The 21,876-nt window shown below is 32.9% G+C and overlaps 1 protein-coding gene across 1 annotated transcript; it reads left to right on the forward strand.

The window, feature by feature from the left end:
* The first annotated feature begins 14,523 nt into the window (after positions 1-14,523).
* LOC103491807 (cation/H(+) antiporter 15-like) lies at positions 14,524-17,309 on the forward strand. The gene is made up of 3 exons (XM_008451912.3): positions 14,524-14,787; positions 14,899-15,891; positions 16,015-17,309. Exons 1-3 carry the CDS (start codon positions 14,524-14,526, stop codon positions 17,173-17,175), a joined length of 2,418 nt encoding a protein of 805 aa, XP_008450134.1. The 3' UTR covers positions 17,176-17,309.
* Positions 17,310-21,876: the final 4,567 nt, after the last annotated feature.

The following is a 21,876-nucleotide window of genomic DNA, read 5'->3' on the forward strand; positions in this document are numbered from 1 at the left end:
TTCTTATACTCATTTGCTCTGATTTTTTCCTACCTTTGGGGGAGAAGATGGAAGGCGATGCCCTCTTTCTCACTTTTGTTCTAAGATCTCACTTAAAACTCAAGGGAAGAAGAAAAAATGGACGATGTAGGAGCTTGCTCTCTGACCAAGTATGCATACCAATTTGTAAGGTTAAGAGTTATATTTATAGGCGGGGAGTGATGCTGATAGGGCATCTCAGTGCCTCTAGAAAGCTGCATCAGCGCCCTCGTAGACGTCTTTTTATCCTTTCTCTGACATTCGCGCCAACCGAATTTTTCTACTAGGCATCAGATTGCCTAGCTTGATTTCCTGTCACTGTGTTGTCTGGATGTGTCTCCTCGCGTAGTCCTTCTATCGCCAAACTCTACTTCTTTTGCCTATAATCCTGTGATAAAGACACTAAAAATGCAATAAAACAGGAATGGGGTTCTTTTGCATAAGCCTATTCATATGTTAACTAAATTGCCTACTTTTCCCTTTGTTTTCTTCTATTCTTATGCGATAAAGACTTTATTATTTTACATAAAAGACCATAATAACTTCTATTTCTAAAAGTTATCGGAGAGCTGTAGTATGGTGTAACATCAAACAAGAATGTATTGCAGGTTCTACGATGGAGGTTGAGTACGTTGCAGCTTGCGAAGTAGTAAAAGAAGTAGTTTGGCTTCGGAAGTTCCTACATGATTTATAAGTTGTTCTAAGCATGAACTTCCCAATCACTCTATATTGTGATAATAGTGGGACAGTAGCCAATTCAAAAGAATCTCTCAGCCATAAACGAGGAAAATACATTGAGAGGAAGTATCACTTGATATAAGAGGTAGTGGAATGAAGGGATGTGATCGTAACCAAGATCGCTTCGGAGCACAACATTGCTGATCCATTCATGAAGCCTCTCACGGCTAAAGTGTTTGAGGGTCATCTAAAAAGTCCAGGTCTGCGAGATATGTACATTAGGTAATCTAGGGCAAGTGAGAGGTATGTAATGGGTACAAGGATGCCCTAGTTTATTGTATTTGTATATATATGTTTTATGTAATATACTCGTACATTTTACCATTTTCAATGTTTGAGAATTACTTTATTATGTAGATCCCATAGACTACCACCAGATTAGAGTTTCGGTCCAAGTAAGAGTTTGTTGGATTTTATATCATAAAACTCGCAGATAGTAAATGTAATTCGTTGACTTTTATTGATAAAATGTAATTATTATAATTTCAATAAAATGTTATTGATTATTAGTTTTGTGTTAATAACTTAAATCCAATAAACTAACATCCTACTCTCTTTGATAAGTCTTGAATTGTATGTAGAGGCATATAGGGATTATTGTTTCAGATACAACTTAAAGAATGTATAGTATAGGGATAAGACTGGGTACCTTATTCTAGTAACACTATGGATTTGACTCACTTCGTATTTAATATAAATGCAATGATCCAACACATTCGTGTAGGTTACATGCGAGTAAGGGTATCCTATACAATGAGCTTGCATAAGACTGGACCACAAAATAGTAACCACTAGATTTAACTCCATTAACTAGTTAGGTTTCTATTTAATTAGGATGACATAGTTAACTTTGTCTTAATCTTTTTGCAAGGGATTGTCCTTTGATTTGTATGGGTGAGAGTGGTCAGTTTGTTGACTCAATAAGCTTATCATTTTAAAGAAAAGACCGAGTGGGTAGTTGGACACATAATCACAGAAGATGGAATTCACTCATTGTCGACTTTAGGGTAAGTAGATGAGTGTTCCTTAAGTAATGTCTCCGGGACTTGAATAAAGAGCCCTACCCCTCTATGGCATGAAAGAGGTTTTTGTTTATTGGTTGGACCATAAACAGGTTGTTCATTAGAGTAGCACTAGTATTTATGGACTATAAGTAACCTAGGGGTAAAACAGTAATTTGACCTAGCTAGCTTTACGGACACTTGCGAAGGACTAACTTACTATTATTGGTCTATATCCGTGGATACATAAATATATCGATAGTGAGAAGAGTTCGACTATGAGTCTTTAGTGGAGTGCATAGATAGTTAACGAATATTGATTAATGTGGTTAATGAGTTTAGCTAATTAATCTCATATCATCGTAATGAGGTTAATATATGCTGATTGTGATTTGAAATGTTCAAATTTACTCTGGGAATTAATATAATGTATGGTGATACATTATACTAAAATTTTTATATTTTAATTAAACATTATAGTATAAATTTAATTTTGTATTGATTCAAACTTAATTTATACAAAATTAAATTTATGAGAGAATAAAAATATTTGAATAAGTTCAAATATTAATTTAATGTGAATTAAATTCATAATTAGACTATAGTTTAAAATTTAATGTGTATATGATACACATTGAAACTATAGGTTATGAGAGAAACTTATATATATAAATATGATTCATGTTTGAATGAAATTAAATATAAGATATTTAATGGGGTGTTAAAAAATATAACAAAGTGACAAAATATTTACACTGTATAGAACAATTTCGAAAACAGAAAAAGCCCACAGACTCCCAATGAAAAATACCAAAAATGCCCCATCAACCACGTTGTTAACAACTAACGTAATATATTTGGTACACGATCGTTAGATTTGACTATTGTTGGTACACAATCGTTTAGATTTGATCGTTTAGATATGACTATCCAAATCTAAACGATTTATTTTTTCAATTTTATCGTTTAATTTTGTTACGATCATTTAGATTTGATTATACGATTGTTTAGATTTAATCATTTAGATTTTTAGATTTAATCGTTTAGATTTGGGTAGCAAAATCTAAATGATTTTTCTTTTTCAAAATTTGGTACACGATCGTTTACATTTGGCTAAACGATTTTTTCCAAGATTCTTTGGTACGATCATTTATTTTTCCAAGATTATTTAGTATACGATTGTTTATATTTGGTTAAACAATTTTTCTAAATTCCTTTGGCACATAATCATTTAGATTTGTCTACACGATAGTTTATTGTTTTACACAATTGTTTAGATTTGGCTACTTTAATCTGAATGATTTTTTTCAAGATTCTTTATACACGATCTTTTAGATTTGTCTATTTTTTACACGATCATTTAGATTTGGGTATATTTGGTTACCCAAATCTAAACTACTTAAAAAAGAATCGAAATAGACGACGTAAAAAAGAAGAGGAAAAGAAGAAAGATAAATCTTAACGACGTAAAAAAAATCGTTTAGATTTGGGTGATGTAAAAAAGAATAGGAAAAGAACAAAGACGAGGAAAAGAGCAAACACGATGAAAGAAATTGCAGTAGAAAAAAAAAAGAAGAGGAAAAGAAGAATGACGATAGAAAGAAATCGCAGTGAGGAGGAGAAGAAAGACGGAAGGGCAAGCCTAGAATATTTAAAAAATGGCTATCTTCATGGGTTTTGTTACATGGGTAGTAAATATTTTAGTAGTCTATTATATTTATAAAAATGTTCCATATTTAATTTAGAAATTAATTAATCGTAGAATTAATTAATTATTTTATTTAATTAAATTAAAACTATGGGTTATGTGAGAGATGTTCATTTAAATATGATTATTAATTTATTCAATTTATTTATTATTTTAATAATAAATTAAATTAAATAAATTAAATTAAATTAAATTAAATTAAATAAATAACTCCCTTACACGGGAGTTATTTAGGGAACGTGGGATGCTTTCCCACGTATTCCAATCTCTCGCCCTAACGTCCTCTTCTTCAGAAATAGAAGCATTGACAATAGGGGTGTACATAAGCCGGGTTGCACCGAGTTGACAAAAAATGAATCCTATCGGTTCTATATAAAAGAGTCAACCCCAACCCAACCCAAAAAATCCGGGTTAGGTCGGGTTAGGTTGATTGGTTGATTTTTTTCATCTCTTTTCAAATTTTCATATTTGTCATATAAGTTCGATCATTTTCATATTGTCTCTCAACTCAAAATTTCATATTGATTTCCAGATTCTATGTCTATTGAAAAGTTTAAATGCATAAAAAAAGTTTATAATCAAACAAAAATAGAACTAACATATGTATTTGAGATTTCAGAGATACACAAAATTATTAACACACCAAATAATACAATATAATGCTTTTTTAGGTCTACTAACTTTTATCATATTTGATATCTACTCTGAATTGTTTGGTATATATTTTAAGATGTCAATGTATATATTTCTCCATAAACTTAATTTTTAGTTAATTATGTTGGGATTCAAGCAAGGCTTTTTTAATTTCAAAATAAAGTTTTATTTAACTAAACAATTTCAACACCACAAATTCAACAAATTTTAACACCACAAATTCAACAAATTAAAAATATTTAACTTACAAAAGTGTAAACAAAAAACAAATTAAACATCAAATCCAAAGTGTTAGCTGCAGACGACAGGGAGGGAGACGACAGGGAGGGAGGGAGGGCAGACAACATTACGAAGGACGACGAGCGGTATCAAGGGCAAGCGATTGGACAGTCTTAGAGAGGGGACGACTAGCTTGAAGTGCGAGCACCTGGACACAAGCGGAGAGGGGGAGACTGGCTTGAAGGCCAAGGAGAGAGGTGGGCGACAGCCGGTGGAGAGGAAGCTGAATTGAAGATTGAAGAAGATGAGGCGACTGCGCGGCTTCAACTTCAAGGGTGGAGGTGTGTAGGGAATTAGAGAAAGGCGTTTTAGGTTTTAGTTATATATATATATGCCTAATCAGGTCGGGTTGGGTCAATCCGACCCTTATTTACAAGACCCGGCAACCCAACTCGAATATTTTTTCCCCAATTTTGTAACCCAATCCAACCTAACATAAAATTTAACCCAACCTAACCCAATCCTCATGGTTTGGGTTGCCCTAATTGACAGTTCTCTATAATTTGTCAAAAAAGAAAAACAAATTCTCTCTTCTTCCCAAAAGTCACTTTGGTTTCTATAAACCAAAACCTCAACTGCTCAAAGATTAGGGGGATTTCCAAGTGGTGTTGCCCTAATCTTAGTTTTTTAGTAAATACAGAGTTGACAACAAGTGCAAATCCATTTTTATCTGTATTTTTATTTTTTTTTAAGAAAACATGCTTAGCCATTAATTTTATTTAGGTTACAGTAAGTTTTATTTATGTAATTCTTTCTAATTTACTGGTTTTTCTAAATTTCAATTAAATGTGGTTTTAATCGTTCTGTTAATTGTTTCCGCTGTACAGAGCTTTTATCCCTTCACTAGGGTGCTCGAGTTAGGTGGTACAATAACAAAAAAGAGAATTTCTTGTCCAAGTAGTTGATTTTATCCTTTCAGTTGAGGATGGTAGGGCATTGAATGAGATCGTAAGGCTAAGGCCTAGCATTTCACTCTAAACATTGTTCAAGCGAGAAGCTTTCACGTTAGAAACTCCGACATATTTTGCCAGTAAATTGAGTTGTTGGTCAAAAGATTTCACCCTATGAAAGAGAGAATGATGACTTTAGGGATGCCTATGTATTGAATCCTATCTCTAAGTAAAGCCACTTCTTTACAGAGGAGACAGGAAATATCTCATACTAAAGAGAATGAAACAAATAAGGATGATACTTGGAAGAAAGAAGATAATTCCTTAATGGAACATGATAACTCTTGACCTTAATAGTTCGTATTGCACGATGGTTCTGTCTCATGATCGATTCAACCTCGAACAATTATGTTCACAATTTCCTTGCTTTGAGTATGTCTTTTGTATACCCTAGATTTAAGGAACCTTAAGAATTTGAAGGATTTTGTAGAGAGAAAAAAAGATGGAATAGATAGAAAAATGAAAGGAAATTTTATGGAAAAATGTTGGAGGACTTAGTGTCTTATTATGAGTGTCATGGTAGCAAGGAAGACATGAAGCGTATAGCAAAGTGGAGCTTTTGGTTCAGTGTGTTAGTAGATGTGAAGAATGCTAGGCAACCAACTTAAGGTAAAAAGAACCTCTAAAGAAAGGAGTTGGGCGAGATAGGTTTTTGTGTGTGTGAGGCCCAGAGGTGTGGTGCTGCCAAGATAACCTCTAAGCACGCAAGAAAGGCTAGGGAGTTGGACATGGTAGGCGGCTAGGGAAAGGCAAAAGAACTTCTAAGGGTTTAATTAGTGGTCTAGTAGTAACTTAAGATCCTCCAAGGACATGTCAAGACACCAAATATGAAGAGTTGAAGGTGTAGGCGAGGGAACCTCTAAAGAGTTGCCATGGACAGTTATTTGAGTTTAGGCGAGATGGCTTTGCTAGGAAAAGTGACTATGCTAGCAAGATGACTCAAGATAGGCGGCCCATGTGCAAAACGTAGTTGAGCTTTGCGGCCAACTAATGGAGGTTAGCTTGATGAGTTAGTTAAGGAGTTTGGGTATGGAACTAAAGGTTGGGCGAGATGTTGAAGGTTTTAGGATTTCAAGGCACGTCGTGAAGTGGAATCAAGTGTCCACAACATGCATAATGCATTTTTGTGGCAAGCTGGAGGTGTCAAAGGGTGATAACAAGTTGGCATGCAAGGTACTCTATATAGAGGTGGTACTTGCTGCATTTTGCTTATATTACTAGTTATGCGATATGCGTAATGCACAAAAATCATTCGTGAATATGTTATGCAAAGTTCTAACATTGTGTCTAGGTTAGGTTTATGCAATAAAAGGTGCATATCCTATCTATGCATTGCTACATGCACGATAATGAACGTTAGTACAAGTTTTCCTCTTTCTCGCCCAAGTACAAGCGGCAAAAGAGGTTTCTCAGTAAATCCCAAGGTTGAACATAGGGAATTAGTTTCCTAAATGAATTTATCTTGCGTTTTAAATAATATGCGTTGTAAGTATATAGTATAAATGTATTCAAAGTATGGATTTTCCTATTTATTTACACTAAGGTACGAATAAAAGTAGCAATGTGAATATGTTGGTGAAGTGTGATGAAACATGAACTCAGTATTTTTAGGTGTGGTTTTGAAGGAATGTTTAATTAACTAAATGTAAAATGAGGGATTTTAACATTTTGAGGCGATATAAATCATCTATTAAATTCTAAGGTGAGTAACTTCTTGGAGCCTTCGCCATACTTGCTCGCCTCTTGGGACCCAAATACTTGAAGTTAATTGATGATTTGTATCTCATCTATTTGTTTGTGTTATAAGCAATTTGTCCTTATTAAGGCAAGCAATCTCTTGGTGCTTTTGCCACACATATCGTACATTTTTGTGATATATGCAAAGACAAATTCGATGACAAGATTGTATTACTACAATCTCCTCGTCATATGGTTAGAAAAATATGGGTCATCACTAGTTAAGTGATAACAATCAATACTTTATCTTTTCTTTCGAAAGGGATAAGGTAGTGATGACCGTATTTAGCTAAACATAACTTATAATGCATTCAAATAGAGTCTCTAATGGTAAAACTTCCTACATTATGCAAACAATTAACTAAATGTGCAATAAATGGATAGATAAAGAAATATGGGAGGATGATAAAAGGAAACATCAGTATCATAAATAAAACTTTAGGTATCTTGACCATGGAGTTAATGTTACAAATCAATGTTAAAGAAAAAGTACAAAATGAAATATAGAAGAAGAGATAAGTCGCAGAGTTTGAATGTTCATACATTTGGCTCTTGTTTTTGCCTTTTGCATGAGAGAAAATGAATTGGAGAATCTCTCTCTCTTTTCAGGCTCTCACTTAAAACAGAGAAAGGAATAGAGGGGAAGTTTTCACTCTCTACAATAATCTTTGCCAAAATTCACACATGTCCAATGAAGAAAAAACCTCTTATTTATAGGCGAAAGTGATGTGATAGGACGGTATGAGCATCAGACAACATGAACTCTAATTAATTATGATAAAGCTGAGTTGGTGCTATAGAGGTCCTTTATAAGTTTTACAAACACTCGTGCCAGTTGCAGGTTTTCACGCCAACTGCTCTTTTGTTTGCTAGTGCTTTATCTCGCTTAGTCTTGCTATCGTAGTCGTCTGGTTGGTTCGCATACATCTTTCTCGTCTAACATTATCTCGTCGAGCTTCTCTTCATCTCGTCTAAAATCCTGATTCAAGACACTAAAATGCGATAACAAGCATATGACTCTTTTGTGATTCACAATGCACAACTTTGATTAATTTCCTTACTTTCCTACATATTTTCTTCCAAATTTATGCATTAAGGTTCATTATTCTACATAAAAGTCTATAATAACTTGTTAAAAGTTAACTTCAGACGTTGAGTGTATTCAAATCACTGTGCGTTTTCCCTCAAATCACTTGTAAACTCTTCTAAAATGAGTCTAATTTCTTAAAGAGGACCGTCAGACAAAAACTAGACGAGGAGATTTGAGTTTGAGTTCAAGAAAGGAAGAAAGGTCATTTTCGAAAAGTTTTTAAGTAGTCTTATGTTCCAGAAGGGTACGGGATGTATTTCTTAGAACTTGAAGCTAGAAGTTTGAGGTAAGAAAGTTAAGACAATACTAAGCAAGTTTATAGAAGGAACATTTTCATTTTAAGATATGGATTAAAAGTTATAAGTGCTGAAAATTGAATGAAGTTTATGGAATTTTCACAATTTCTAGGTGCATGGTCGAGCATCACGGCGTGAAGAGCTTGTAAAGCGCACAACATTCAGATAAGAGAGGTTATTTTGGTCAATTTGAGGTGCGCGACACGAACAAGGCATAGTAGATCGACATGGTTGCGCTGAGGCCATGCACGTTGCCATGCAAGCAAGAAGGTTAGCACTTGCAAGGCAAGACGTTGCGCAAAGGGGTGTGCATCGTAATTCCATGCGGCTAAACGCTCCCTGCATATGTGTGCGCAAGGAAAGCACACATTTGGGCATTTTGATGCTCTATGCGCATGCGTGTGCTGCCTGTGCCCATGCCATACGACCAATAATGTCATGTCTTTGTTTTTGGACTGTTTTGATGTTTTTGGAAATTTTAAGCAAAGTTTTGATATTTTCTAAGGTCAAGGGATTAATTAAGATGTAAATATGGAATTTTAGGGATTAATCAAGTTTGTGAGTGACAAAATGAACTTCTAAAATAATTTATAAACATGTTTTATTAAGTTAAATTTTAAAGCATGTTTTAAAAAATGTATTTGAGCTTACTAATTTCTCTTGAAATTTTCAAAACATATGTTTAAAATGTTTAGAATTTGAAAGCATACTTTAGTAAAGCTTGGTTTTCAAAGATTTAATAAAGCTTGGTTTCCAAAGCTTGATTTTAACTTAACATAATCTTTGGAAACTAAGCTTAAAACCAAGCTTTACTATATCATGCTTTCAACTTCCAAACATTAAAAGTATATTTATGACTAGGAGATTCGAAGAAAGTTCTTAAGGAAGCATATGTTTCAAGCTAAGTTTTCAAGCATGTTTTAATGAATCTAAGCCCGTATGTTCTATTTACTATCTATGACCCTATGTGAACATTTGGTTAACTCTACTATTGGTGTAAGGCTGACGAGCCTATGTTTAAAATCCATTAGAAAAGGTTATACTTTGTTTTGCCTATGAAAAGAAAGGATACAGTGCTGTCTATCTTTTGACAAAAGGTGTGTGTCGATGCTCATGCCATCTTTTGATGATGAGGTGTTAGTACTACCTAGATTTCATGCTAAGAACAGGTTATGGATTCATGATCAAGAATGATTTATGAAATGTTATCAAATGTTTGAAGTTCAAAGAATCATGTCTTTCAAATGATTTTCCCCTTGTTTGAATATTTTTATAAGTCCAGGATTTATACTTGACGCTTTTATAAAACATGCTTTCTAAAACAATTATGACAATGTTTTATAAATCATGTTTTATAAAATTATCACTCACTAAGTCTTTCGACTTATCCTTATGATTGATTTCTTACTTTTTAGGTATGGATTATGCATTCCCTAATGCTAGGCGTACTACTGCCTGGGCCAATTGGTTATTAGAAATTTTTAAGTTATATTGAAAGTTAGTTTTGACTCTGTAAGTAAAGTTCAGGGTGAGCATGTCTACGTTTATTGTTAAAATTTCATTGTTATGAGTTATTTTAGTAAAAGGGTTATTATCATGTTTAAACTTTTGCTGATGTATCATAGAAGTTGCAACTAGTGGTTTAAAAGCTTGTAAAACATGCATCATGTGTTGTTATTCCTTTCGAGCATGCATTCGTGTTGTAACTGCTAGTTGAGTCAAGCATGTTAGTCAGTTGGTGAGTATTGTTAAGATATGGCAATGCTTGCCAACCCTCACACCCTCTTTTGGTGCTAGGATAAGGTTTTAGGAGAGCAGCTTTGGGAGAGGAATGTGACATCTTTCAACTCTTCCCTTTCCGACTACCCTATGAAAGAGCTTGAAGTGCGCCCATCTCCTTATCGAGTTTCCAATGTGAGAACTTATTGAGAATGGAGAATCTTTAATCATAAGAGAGATTATTGAAAATTGAATTGACAATCTAAGCTTTTGCTTAAACAAGAGAGAACAACACAACTGAAGAAGCCTCTTAAGCAAGCTTATCCTTCAACTTCATCCTCTTGTGGTGAACCCTCTGATCTTAGGAAATTCTTTCGATTCAATCTCTTTTCTTTTTGAAAGATTGTGAAACCCATACTACATTACGTAGTGAAGGGATAAAAGCCATTTGCAGTGGAAGTAATTAACATAGGCATTAAACTCAAATTTAATTGGGATTTAGGAAAAATAGTACATTAGAAAAAAATTACATAAACTAAATTTCTCTAACCTAAAACGCTAAGCGTATTTTTACATAAACAAAAAAAATTGATAGTAATAGAGAAAAACAATACTTACATTCATCGAAGTCTTTATACCTCCAAAACGTTAATATTGGGTCACTACCACTTGGAAACCTCCCTAATGTCTGAGCAATTGAGATACCAAAATTGGAATGAGAATTATCTGAGTTCACTAAGATTTTTTTTTTACTAAAAAGAACAAAGAAGTAGTGAAGAAACCAAATCACATCCCTTATAGTCTTTGTCTATGCCGAAAAAAGGGAGACGAACAAGGGAGAACGTGGGAATTATCCCATGTAATTCTGACATAAGAAAGTTACTTTATTTTTTTTAATAAAAATAAATATAAATAATAATTTAATCAGTTCAATAATTAATAGTTAATCAAATCAAATTTACTTAATATTTCATTTAATGAACTTCTCTTATAGTTTTTATTTAATTAATTTAATTAAATCAAATTTAATTATATATAATTAAACTAAATTATTAATTAATTATTCTATTAATTAATTGGTAAGCTAAATATTTTAAATTTAATTTAATCTAAATTTGAATCATATTCATATATAAAAATCTCTAATAACCTATAATTTTAACGTACGCATTAAATATTAACATATAGTTTTAATATGAATCTAAGGAACATTAAATTAATATTTGTACTCACTTAAATACTTTATTTTCTCACGAAATAATTTTGAATCATATGCAAAATTAAATTTATATAATAAAGTTTAATTAAAATATAAACTATATACTGTGTTGTATCCCATACATCATATATATTCTCAAAGTTAATTTGAACATTTCAAATTACATCCAACATAAGTTAAACTTTATTACTCTTTACAAGCTAGGAAGAAGACCTATTGAACTTTCAAATCAGAAGTTACAATAATAAGAGTTTAATTGGCTAAACTCATTAACCGCATTAATCAATATTTGTTAACTATTTGTACACTCGACTAAATACTCATAGCTGAACTCTTCTCACTGTAGATATATTTCTGTGTCCACAGATATAGACCAACAACAGTAAGTTAGTTCTTCACAAGTGTCCATAACGGTAATGGTTAAATTACCAATTTACCCCTATGTTACTTTTAGTCCTTGAATGCTAGTGCTCCTCTATTGAACAACCTGTTTATGGTCCAACTAATGAACATAAACTTCTTTCGTGCCATAGAGAGGGTAGGGCTATTTGTTCAAGCCCTGGAGACACTATTTAAGGGAACACTCATCTACTTATCCTAAAGTAGGGAAGAAGTGAATTCCATCTTGTGTGTTTATATTTCCAACTACTCACTTAGTCTTGTCTCCAAAATGATAAGCTTATTAAGTGGACAATCTGTCCATTCTCGCCTGTACAAATCAAAGTACAATCCCTCACGAATAGGAGTTCATAATACACTCAAGATTAGGACTATGTTACTTAGGTTACCCAGTGAAATAGAAACCTAATTAGTTAATGGAGTTACATCTAATGGTTACTATTTCGTGGTCTGGTTTTATACAAACTCATTGTATAGGATACCCTCACTCACATGTCACCTGCACGAACACGTTAGATTATTACATTTGTATCAAATATAAAGCGAGCCGTATCCATAATGTTACTAGACTAAGATACCCAACCTTATCCCTATACTATATACCCTTTAAGCTGTATCTCGAACATTGATCCTTGTATGTCTCTACATACAGTTCAAGAATCATCAAACAACTTAGGATGTTAGTTTATTGGATTTAGATTATTAAGACAAAACTAATAATCAATAACACTTTATTGAAATTAGAAAAGCTACAAAATAATTTTTGTGAAATCGCGTATGGAGTAATGATGTCTACCTACGACATCACCTGATTGTTATAGAGCGTCGAGAGTTTCTTTAGTTGAACAATTTTTTTAATATCACATAATATATTTATCAAGCAAAAACTTGAAAAACAATAATATTTCTAAACATTTTTTTGAATGATTTATTTTGTCCCGGTCATTCTATGATAGTGTTCCATAACATATAAAATTGGAATCATAAATACTAATAGTTTTATAAGGCATTTACATATATAAAGAAATTTCGTCCCATGGTACTCTTCAAAAGAAAACACATAACATTGGGTCCACCCCTAAATATTGAGAGTTAAAAAAAAGTACATAATCATAGTATCACTTGAGTCGCTTGTTTGTAACACCAAATTTATCATATTAGTTCTGAACTTTAAACACGCCTTTTCAACTTCAACATAACCTATGATGACATTAAGTACTTGAGCTTAATTAGCACTACGATTAACACAATCAACCAATATCCTTGACTCATGTCAAACATCAACAAAGAAGAAGCAAAATAATAATCCCCTGCCCATCAAACCTAAGGAAGGGTGTTACAAGTCCCTAAACACCTCCTGACACACTCAAGTAGAAAATTTACTAAATTGCTCCTTTAGGTACAACCAATATGATATATATTTTTTTTATTGATACATTTGGATCTTGAAACTCCATGCACATTTGCAAGACTGTTTTTAGCGAAATTTAGCATGATTGCACTTGTAGCTCACAAATCCATTTCTTTCCGATCTTTATTGCTCATGCTAGACTTAAATGTCCATTGTGGACTCTCCAAACCACTGTTACCACTCGACTCTTTGGAAGAACCAATATAATGTTTGTTCTTTCCTTCAAGACCTTATGTAACCCAACTTGTATAAGCACATCCTTGACTTTGAGACTTGCACTTGCTACAAGCAAAATTGATCATTTGTCAAATGTCTCCATTTCAAACTTGATCGAACTCATAAAGCTTGACATGTTTGCTTCTTCCTAGCAAAAGAACAAATTAAATAACGAACAACTCACACTATTCACAAATATTGTAGCCTGTTTTGAGAATTCTTTTCTAATGTGGAAGGTTAGACAATGCTACAACCACATAGCATACTTAGAAATTCAAGAAACTATATATGAATTTGACCCTCTAATACCATTTGTTATGACAATGAACCTTCTAAATATATCCATAATGGTACGATATTTTTCACTTTGAACATACACCTTTATGACTTTGCTTTTGGTTTCAACTCAAAAGGCCTCATACCAATGGGATAGTTGTACCGACTTATATACCCATGATCATCTTCATCCCCTATCTAATCGATGTGAGACTTTGGTCGTATTTCCAACAATTCTCCCATCGATCAAAGTACCATTGAGCTTCTCCTCAAATAATCATCCTTATGCCTAACTCATGCCAAGATTTCATATGGGTTAGAAGAAGCTATTGAACTAACATCCCAATGAAAGAAAAACTCAATTTCTTTGACTCTCCTAGTCTCCATTTAGAAGCCATCCGTACAAAAACCCCAAATTCAGGGACACTAAATAAAAAATAACCTCAAACCTTAGGTGACAAGTCATAGTTACCCCAAGTTTCAGTATAAATTTAGATGTTCAGTAGTTTAACTAAAGATAGAGATGTTTAATAAAATAAAAGAAAAGAAACAGCCAACTAGGTGAGGTGTATGCTAATTAATAGTTATGCAGGCCAGATCATAATTGTTGAATTTCTGACCATTTTTAACTGTTTTTTTGTTTTTGTTTTTGTTTTTTAATTCATTCCTAAATATGTTCTTCATGATTACTGTTTTTTCCCATTAGCCATCTTAAAAATGGCTTCCATCACATAATTCCTCCGTAGCCATCTTCCCTTTTGATTTGTTTAAGAGATCTTCAATATATCAGTATACTTAATTTTGTGTTAAAAATGGGTTCGATTGTGATGGAACCAACCGACATTGCTACATACGTGAATGGCGGCATAGTTGGGAATAAGCCCACCAAGAATTTGACCACAATTTGTACATTTGCCAATCGTATCCACTGCACCAGTATTTTCACCGGAGCAAATCCTTTGGAGTTCTCAGTTCCTCTTCTTTTCTTGCAGCTTGGAATTTGTTCTGGAACCATCATCTTGTTTTCTCAGCTTCTTAAGCCCCTGGGTCAACCCCTCATCATCTCTCAAATTTTGGTATATATATATTTTTTATATTTTTACCATTGATTTGTTGATCAGCACAAAACGTTTTCTTATATATATATATATATTGGTTGCGAGTGTTGATTTTAATTTTATGATCAGGGCGGTTTGGTTCTAGGTTCTTCTGGTTTAAGCTACGTGGAGAAATTTAAAGAGACGATTTTCCCTCTCGAAGGATTCGTTTGTCTTGACGTGGTTTCTGCAATTGGCCATATTTTTTACTACTTTTTGATCGGCGTGCAAACAGATATGACAATTATCAAGAAAATTGACAAGAAAGCGTTCGGTATTGGGTCTTGTGCTACAATTATGGCTATGATTCTCGTCCTCGTTTATTCCATATCCTTGACTAATCTTACTGACTTAACAAACTTCAAATACATTTTCGAGCTTGGTAAATTAGAGTCATTTATCAACTTTCCCATGGTTGCTTCCCTTGTTTACGAGCTCCGTTTGGTGAATTCCGAGTTTGGGAGAATTTCTTTGTTAACATCCATGGCTTCAACTCTTCTCAGCACATGTTTTACATTACTAGGAAATATATTGGCTCCACATGGTGGATCCAAACATCAAGTTTTATCAGAACTATTTGCTGTTGTGGTGCTTATACTTGTCATCATTTTCACCATTCGACCTGCCACTCTATGGATGGTAAAGATGAATCCCAGCGGACAACCATTGAAGGAGTGTTTTGTGATTACATTGCTTTTAGTGGTGTTGGTGGTTGCCTTCTGCTGTCAGAGCTTTGGTTTGCGAATCTATTTTGCTTCCTTTTTTCTTGGATTTATAATACCTTCGGGGCCCCCCATTGGATCAACATTGGTAGACAGACTTGATTTCATCACCTCTTGGATGTTCATGCCCATATTCTTTGCTAGAATAGGGCTTTCATTCAATATCTACACTACTAATCTCATAAATGTTATATGCATGTCAATCATTGTGTTTGTTAGTGCATTGGGGAAGTTCTTGGGTGCCCTTATGATCTCAATGTACTACAAACTTCCTTTGAGAGATGCCATATCGGTTGGCCTCATCTTGAATAGTCAAGGAGCTCTTGAGCTTAGTCTGTTTAAAAGAATGACAAGGGAAAAGGTAGGACGAACAATTAATATACATTTAATTACAACACAATAATATAATATAATCACTATCTTATTATCGATCTTCTAAAAATCTTAACTATAGCAAAATTTTCCTTTAAATTATTTGGTGCAGGTGATAAATGAAGAAGCATTCGCAGTTGGGTGCGTATGGATAATATTTATCGCTGCAATTATAACTCCCATAATAAGATATCTCCATCATCCTTCAAGAAGGTATATAGTTCAGAAGAAAAGAACAGTGATGCACTCAAGACCAGAGTTTGATCTTTGTGTATTAGTTTGCATTCATGACCAAGAAGATGTACCTAGTGCCATTAACCTACTGGATGCATTAAATCCCACAAGACGAAGCCACCTTGTTGTATACATGCTTCATCTTGTTGAGCTTCTTGGTCGTGCTCACCCGAAACTTATACATCACAGGCTTACAAAGGTCAGAAGTTCAAGGTTTTGTTGTGAGCCAATTGTTAATGCCTTCAAATATTTTGGAGACAGCAACAATGAAACTGTAGTAATTAATCCCTTCACAGCAATATCACCTTCTACAACAATGCATGATGATGTTTGTTCACTTGCATTAGACAAAAAGAGTTCTTTAATTATTGTTCCTTTCCATAAGAGGTTTCATTCCAATGGCGTGATGTCATCATCAAAATATAAAATAAAAATGGTTAACCATAATATCCTTAACAGTGCACCATGCTCCGTTGCCCTGATTGTGGAACGTGGATTTTTAAGGGTCTCAAAGTCAATTGAAACCAACTTATATCGTTTTCAAGTAGTTGTAGTGTTCATAGGTGGAGCAGATGATCGTGAGGCAATGTTCATTGGGGCAAGAATGGCTGGACATGATAATATAAACTTGACAGTGATTCGGGTATTGGAGATGAGTGAGGATTATTGTGTACTCCGAAGGAATAATAATAATGAGTTAATTAAAGAAAAAAGGGTTGATGATGAGGCATTGGTTGAGTTTCGAAAATTAACAGCAGACAACTACAGAGTGAGATACATAGAAGAGGTGGTGAAGGATGGTACAGGAACAATATGTGTACTACGTTCGATAGGGAATAATTATGATGTTGTAATAGTTGGAAGACGACATAACCCGTGTCTGGCGTTGGTTCAAGGGTTGGTGCTTTGGGATGAGCACACGGAACTTGGGGCAATTGGAGAGGTGTTGGCCACATCAGATTTTCTGGGGAATGCAATGTTGTTGGTTGTGCAACAACACACAAGAGTGGCAAACCAAAATCAATTAGAACATATGTAACACTTTATTTATTTATTTTTATTAGAGTTACAACATAAGATGATGCATAGGGTGGCAGTCCAGAGCAAGTTTTTAAGAATGTTTTGATTCTCCACCTGATATTCTTTACTTAACAGTTTTAGGTTAATTTTTCATTCCCCCTTTTCTCTCTCCTTACTTCTTCTTTTTTTTTTTTTCTTTCTAAAGTGTAAATTCTGATCTACAAATTTCATATTAATCTGTTACATCCAAAAATTGTATGTAAATATGATTCAAATTTAAATTTCATGCAGAATTTCAATTTTAAGCTTCTACATTGAATTTAATTTTTTAATTCCAAATTTAACTCAATAAAAATGGCCTATATATATATATTACTGTTACATAAATTAGCAAACAAAGTATTAAGTTAGTAGTTAAATAAAGAGAAATTATATTGGATAGCAGTATGAGAATATGTTTTAGCAATTTTGACAAATACTTTTTAAACTTTGCAAATATATACGACAAATTTTAATCTCTAAAATATTTTGGATATATTTTTTACTTTAAAACTTTTATTATTCCCAAATTGCATCCCTGCGTTTTTCCCTCTTTATTGATCATCTCTCTTTGATGCTTCATCTTCAACTTTCTCTTCTTCTTTTTTGTAAACCTCTATACCATATTAGTATTCGTAATAAAAAATTAATCTAATAATAAAAAATGTTTGTTTTTCTCAAATACTATTTTTCGATTGGTTTTCTGTAGGTTCTCTCAGAAATCAAAATAACAATAAAAAAAACTATCATTCGTTCAATCTCCATTTTCTGCATTTTTATCTTTTTTTTTTTCACCATTTTTCATCTAGATTTTCGATCATAATTGTTTGTTAAATCTAAGCTCTTTCTTCAAACTTCTTTCAAATGGTTGCTTTCAAACACGACAACATTCTCACTTTTTAAAATACATTCCATCTTAAATATTTTATTATTCTCAAACTACTATTCAATAACTTATTTATTCTCCCAGTTTTAAGGCCCTAATGATTTTTTCTCCCACTTTGTATTAGTTTTGTACAGTAATGTTGTGATGTACTTATATTATATGTATTAGTCGGTTGATATACTTACTACATTATTTCCATTTTTTTTTCAAATTTTATGCAATTCAATGTAGTATTATTAAATATATGAATGATGTAACTTAGTGTAGCAAACATATAATATGTATCAAAATGTACTAGTAATTAGTAAAGTATATTAAGTGTACCATTATAATCTCAAGTGTATGAAGTGTATTTTAATCAATCGAGCGTATCTGTAGATATAGAAAATATATCAAACAGTACATCAAGGATATCAAACATATAAACTGCATCAAGTGTATTAAATCTGTCGAGTGTATCGGTGAAAGTATAAAATGTTTATCAATAGTGTATTAAGAGTATCAAACTTATTATTTAGTGTATTAAACCTAATCAAATGTATCGATAATGTAATATATCATGCTTAGTGCATCAAGTGTCCTTAATTGATTAAGTGTATTTTCAAAGTTTTAACAAATGTATCAACAACATATCAAGTGTATCAAACCAATGATGTGTATCAAGTGTTATTTAATTCATCGAATGTATCAACAAAACATAACAAGTGTATCAACAACACATCAAGTGTATCAACAACACACTAAGTGTATCAAAAACAAACCAAGTGATGTGTGAAAATGTTGATAATTCTAGTAGGTAGATTTGTAATTTTTCATTTTTTAAATGTGGGTTAGGCTTGAATTTTTCCATTTTTGTAAATTTAAAAGTGGTGTGCTATAGACCTAATTTATCAAACTAATTTTGGTAAATTTGTAAGAGCCCCTTAAATAAATATCTCTCATTTCAATTTTTTGTTTTTGTTTTTCTGTTTTTAAATTTTATTTATTAGAAAAACCACATAGTAACTGATTTTTTTTTTTAAAAAAAATATATTTTTTTGAAGTTTTTATTTTATTTCAAATTTCCTTCCTAATTTTAAAAAACAAGTTTCTTATTTAAAAAATAAAAAAGTGAATCAGTCATTAAATACATCTTTTTTTAAAAAAAACAAAAAATAAAATAGGTTACCAAATGTGCTGTGAACTCTTTGAGCATGTAAGAAATAAAATAATAATTATGTGATTTTAAAGAAATACTAGAAAGTTAAGAATATATGTAAAAAGATCATAAGAATTGAAAAAATGTAGACGGGAAGAGAAAGAGTAAGTAAATCAATAAACAACAACAATAATAATTAAAAAAGAAAAAAAAAACAATAAAATATATGTCAGTTAGCGAAGGGAATAAAAAAAAAATTAATGAAAGGGGAGAAACTGAATGGAACTTTTCTTAAATAGGAAAGTTGGTCATTCACTTTGCCAAGCCCAACCAAATTAAAAGGGATTGAATCCTAAAGTGGAATCAATTTATGGCTTTGCTTACCAATTTTGTTCAGAAAAATTAAAGAACAGAAATATGATTTCTGCTATTTGAAGTGACGGAGAATTATACTTTTGTAGAACCAATTCTCAATGGATGTTCTTTTAGTCATTTAGATCTACTAAACAATTAATTCACTTTTTGATCTTCTTTGATTTCTTCTTTAGAACAAAGAAGTTTGTAGAAGCTTTATGGTTCTTGGTGAATGAGAAGAAAAAGTACATGTCTTTGTCTATGAATGAGAGTTAGAGATATCTATCTTGTCTTAATATTGATATGAACCACCCAAACATTACATTATCATTTATACTTTATCTATTCATTTTGATGTAATTTTAGTAATTTTCCATTTTATCATTTTCCTATATCATTTAAATAGGATTAGTTTAATATTTTTATGATATTTTGACCTAATTAGGCCCTCATTTTCTACCACTTGGGCTCCTACTCTATTCACTAGCTGGAGCTTCTAAATTATCCAAACTCTCTTTCTTCTCTCTAATGAAACTTTTTACATTACATTCTAAAATGGGAAATTGTCAAAAATAGGTTAAAAAAAGAGTTTTAAATGAATTTTGGGACAAGTTTTCAAAAGAATGACTTTTAGGACAATTTGGGTGTGAATGGACAAAAATGCCCTTCCTTTCCTTTCCCTCTTCCACGTTTGGTTTCCTTCTCTCCACGATCGATTCCTTCTCTTTCGCGTATAGTTCCCTTTCCCTTCTCTTTTCTTTCGCGTAGAACACCTGAACCTACTCCGCCCATCGTTGCTTGTCCTTCGTCGGTTGTTGTCCAGTGCATTTCGTCGCTCCTCTTCGGACCATTCAATCAACTTCGAGCGTTTTCTCTTATTTGGGTGAGTTTCATGTCTAACCGATTTTCAATTTATCTGCTGTAAGTAAATGTTTGGTTGGGGTATTTGGTGCTATTTTCATCCGTAATTGTCTGGTTTTTGGAATTGGACTTATTTGCCGTAAATTAGTTTAGTCAAAGTTTGGTTTTAGGTTCTTAGAAAGTTCAATGGGTAGTGAAAAATGAATTGAACTAGAGGATGATGATTTAGTTGGATCAAATAGAGGAGGAGTAAGCAATAGGAATAGAAGGAATGAAGGTTTTTTTTTTTATCTCGCACGTATTTTTTTTATCTCGCACCTATCTCGCACGTATCTCGCACGCTCCAAACTTTCACTGTTTATTTCAAAATCAACTTGGTACACCTCCTAATCCATTTAGAGCCATTCTTTGCATGTTTAGTAACTCTTTTAGGCCCTCATGCTTTATCTCGCACGTTCCAAACTTTCACTATTTATTTCAAAATCAACTTGGTACACCTCCTAATCCATTTAGAGCCATTCTTTGCATGTTTAGTAACTCTCTTTACATCTTGTACGCATCTTGTAGGTTCTTAAGTTCAAATCAATTTTTGAAGATACAAAACTACTTAAGGTAGTTTAAGGATGGCGCATGTTCGGATTTTTGTGCGTCACGGTGGTGCATGGGATGAGGGACGAAGAAAATATGAAGGAGGAGTGTTAAAAGGCATTGTTGTCCCTAAAGAAATAACGCACAAAGATTTACAGTCTGAACTATATGACCTTGCAGAAGTTGACCCTACAAAGTTCGACATAAAGATAAGATGTATATATGAGATCAAAGGGGAAATGGAAGCTCCTCCATTTGAGTTAAGCAATGACCGTGATTTGAAGTTTTATATTCTTAGTGAAAATCCATTGGAGGTCCCCCTATACCTATCATTTGAGCTTATAAGCAATCGAAGCATGAAAGTGTTAAACAAAGATTACAATTCAGTATCTGGGAGCAACCAAGTTCAAAATTTAAACCCTCATCCTCTAATTGGAATGGATACATTAGATGAGAATGAAGTTGATATTGGTGAAGTTCAGGTTGGCTTGTGTGATAACATGATAGGGACCAATTCGGCTATATAGGAATCATATGAGTCATATCATTCAAAAGATGATACTTTTACATGGGAGTCAGTTGAGATGTACAATGAATTGTTTGACATCCCAGAACAAAGAGATGCTCCTACAAAAGATTGCAAAGGAAAAGGTAAAGTTGACTACAGCTCCTCTAGTCGGAAGTTGAAGACAAAAGGAAGTGGCTGGTCCGAAAAAGCTCTACAAGTGAAGAGTTGGATGTAGGACAAATCTTTTTTTGCAAGAGAGATTTGTCAATGAGATTAAGTGTGTTGGCAATGATTTTTTTTTTTCAGTTTGTAGTAAAAAAGTCTACAAAAGAGGTTCTTTTCGTTA

The sequence above is a fragment of the Cucumis melo genome, chromosome 6 (assembly GCF_025177605.1).
Source record: "Cucumis melo cultivar AY chromosome 6, USDA_Cmelo_AY_1.0, whole genome shotgun sequence".
NCBI lineage: Eukaryota > Viridiplantae > Streptophyta > Magnoliopsida > Cucurbitales > Cucurbitaceae > Cucumis > Cucumis melo.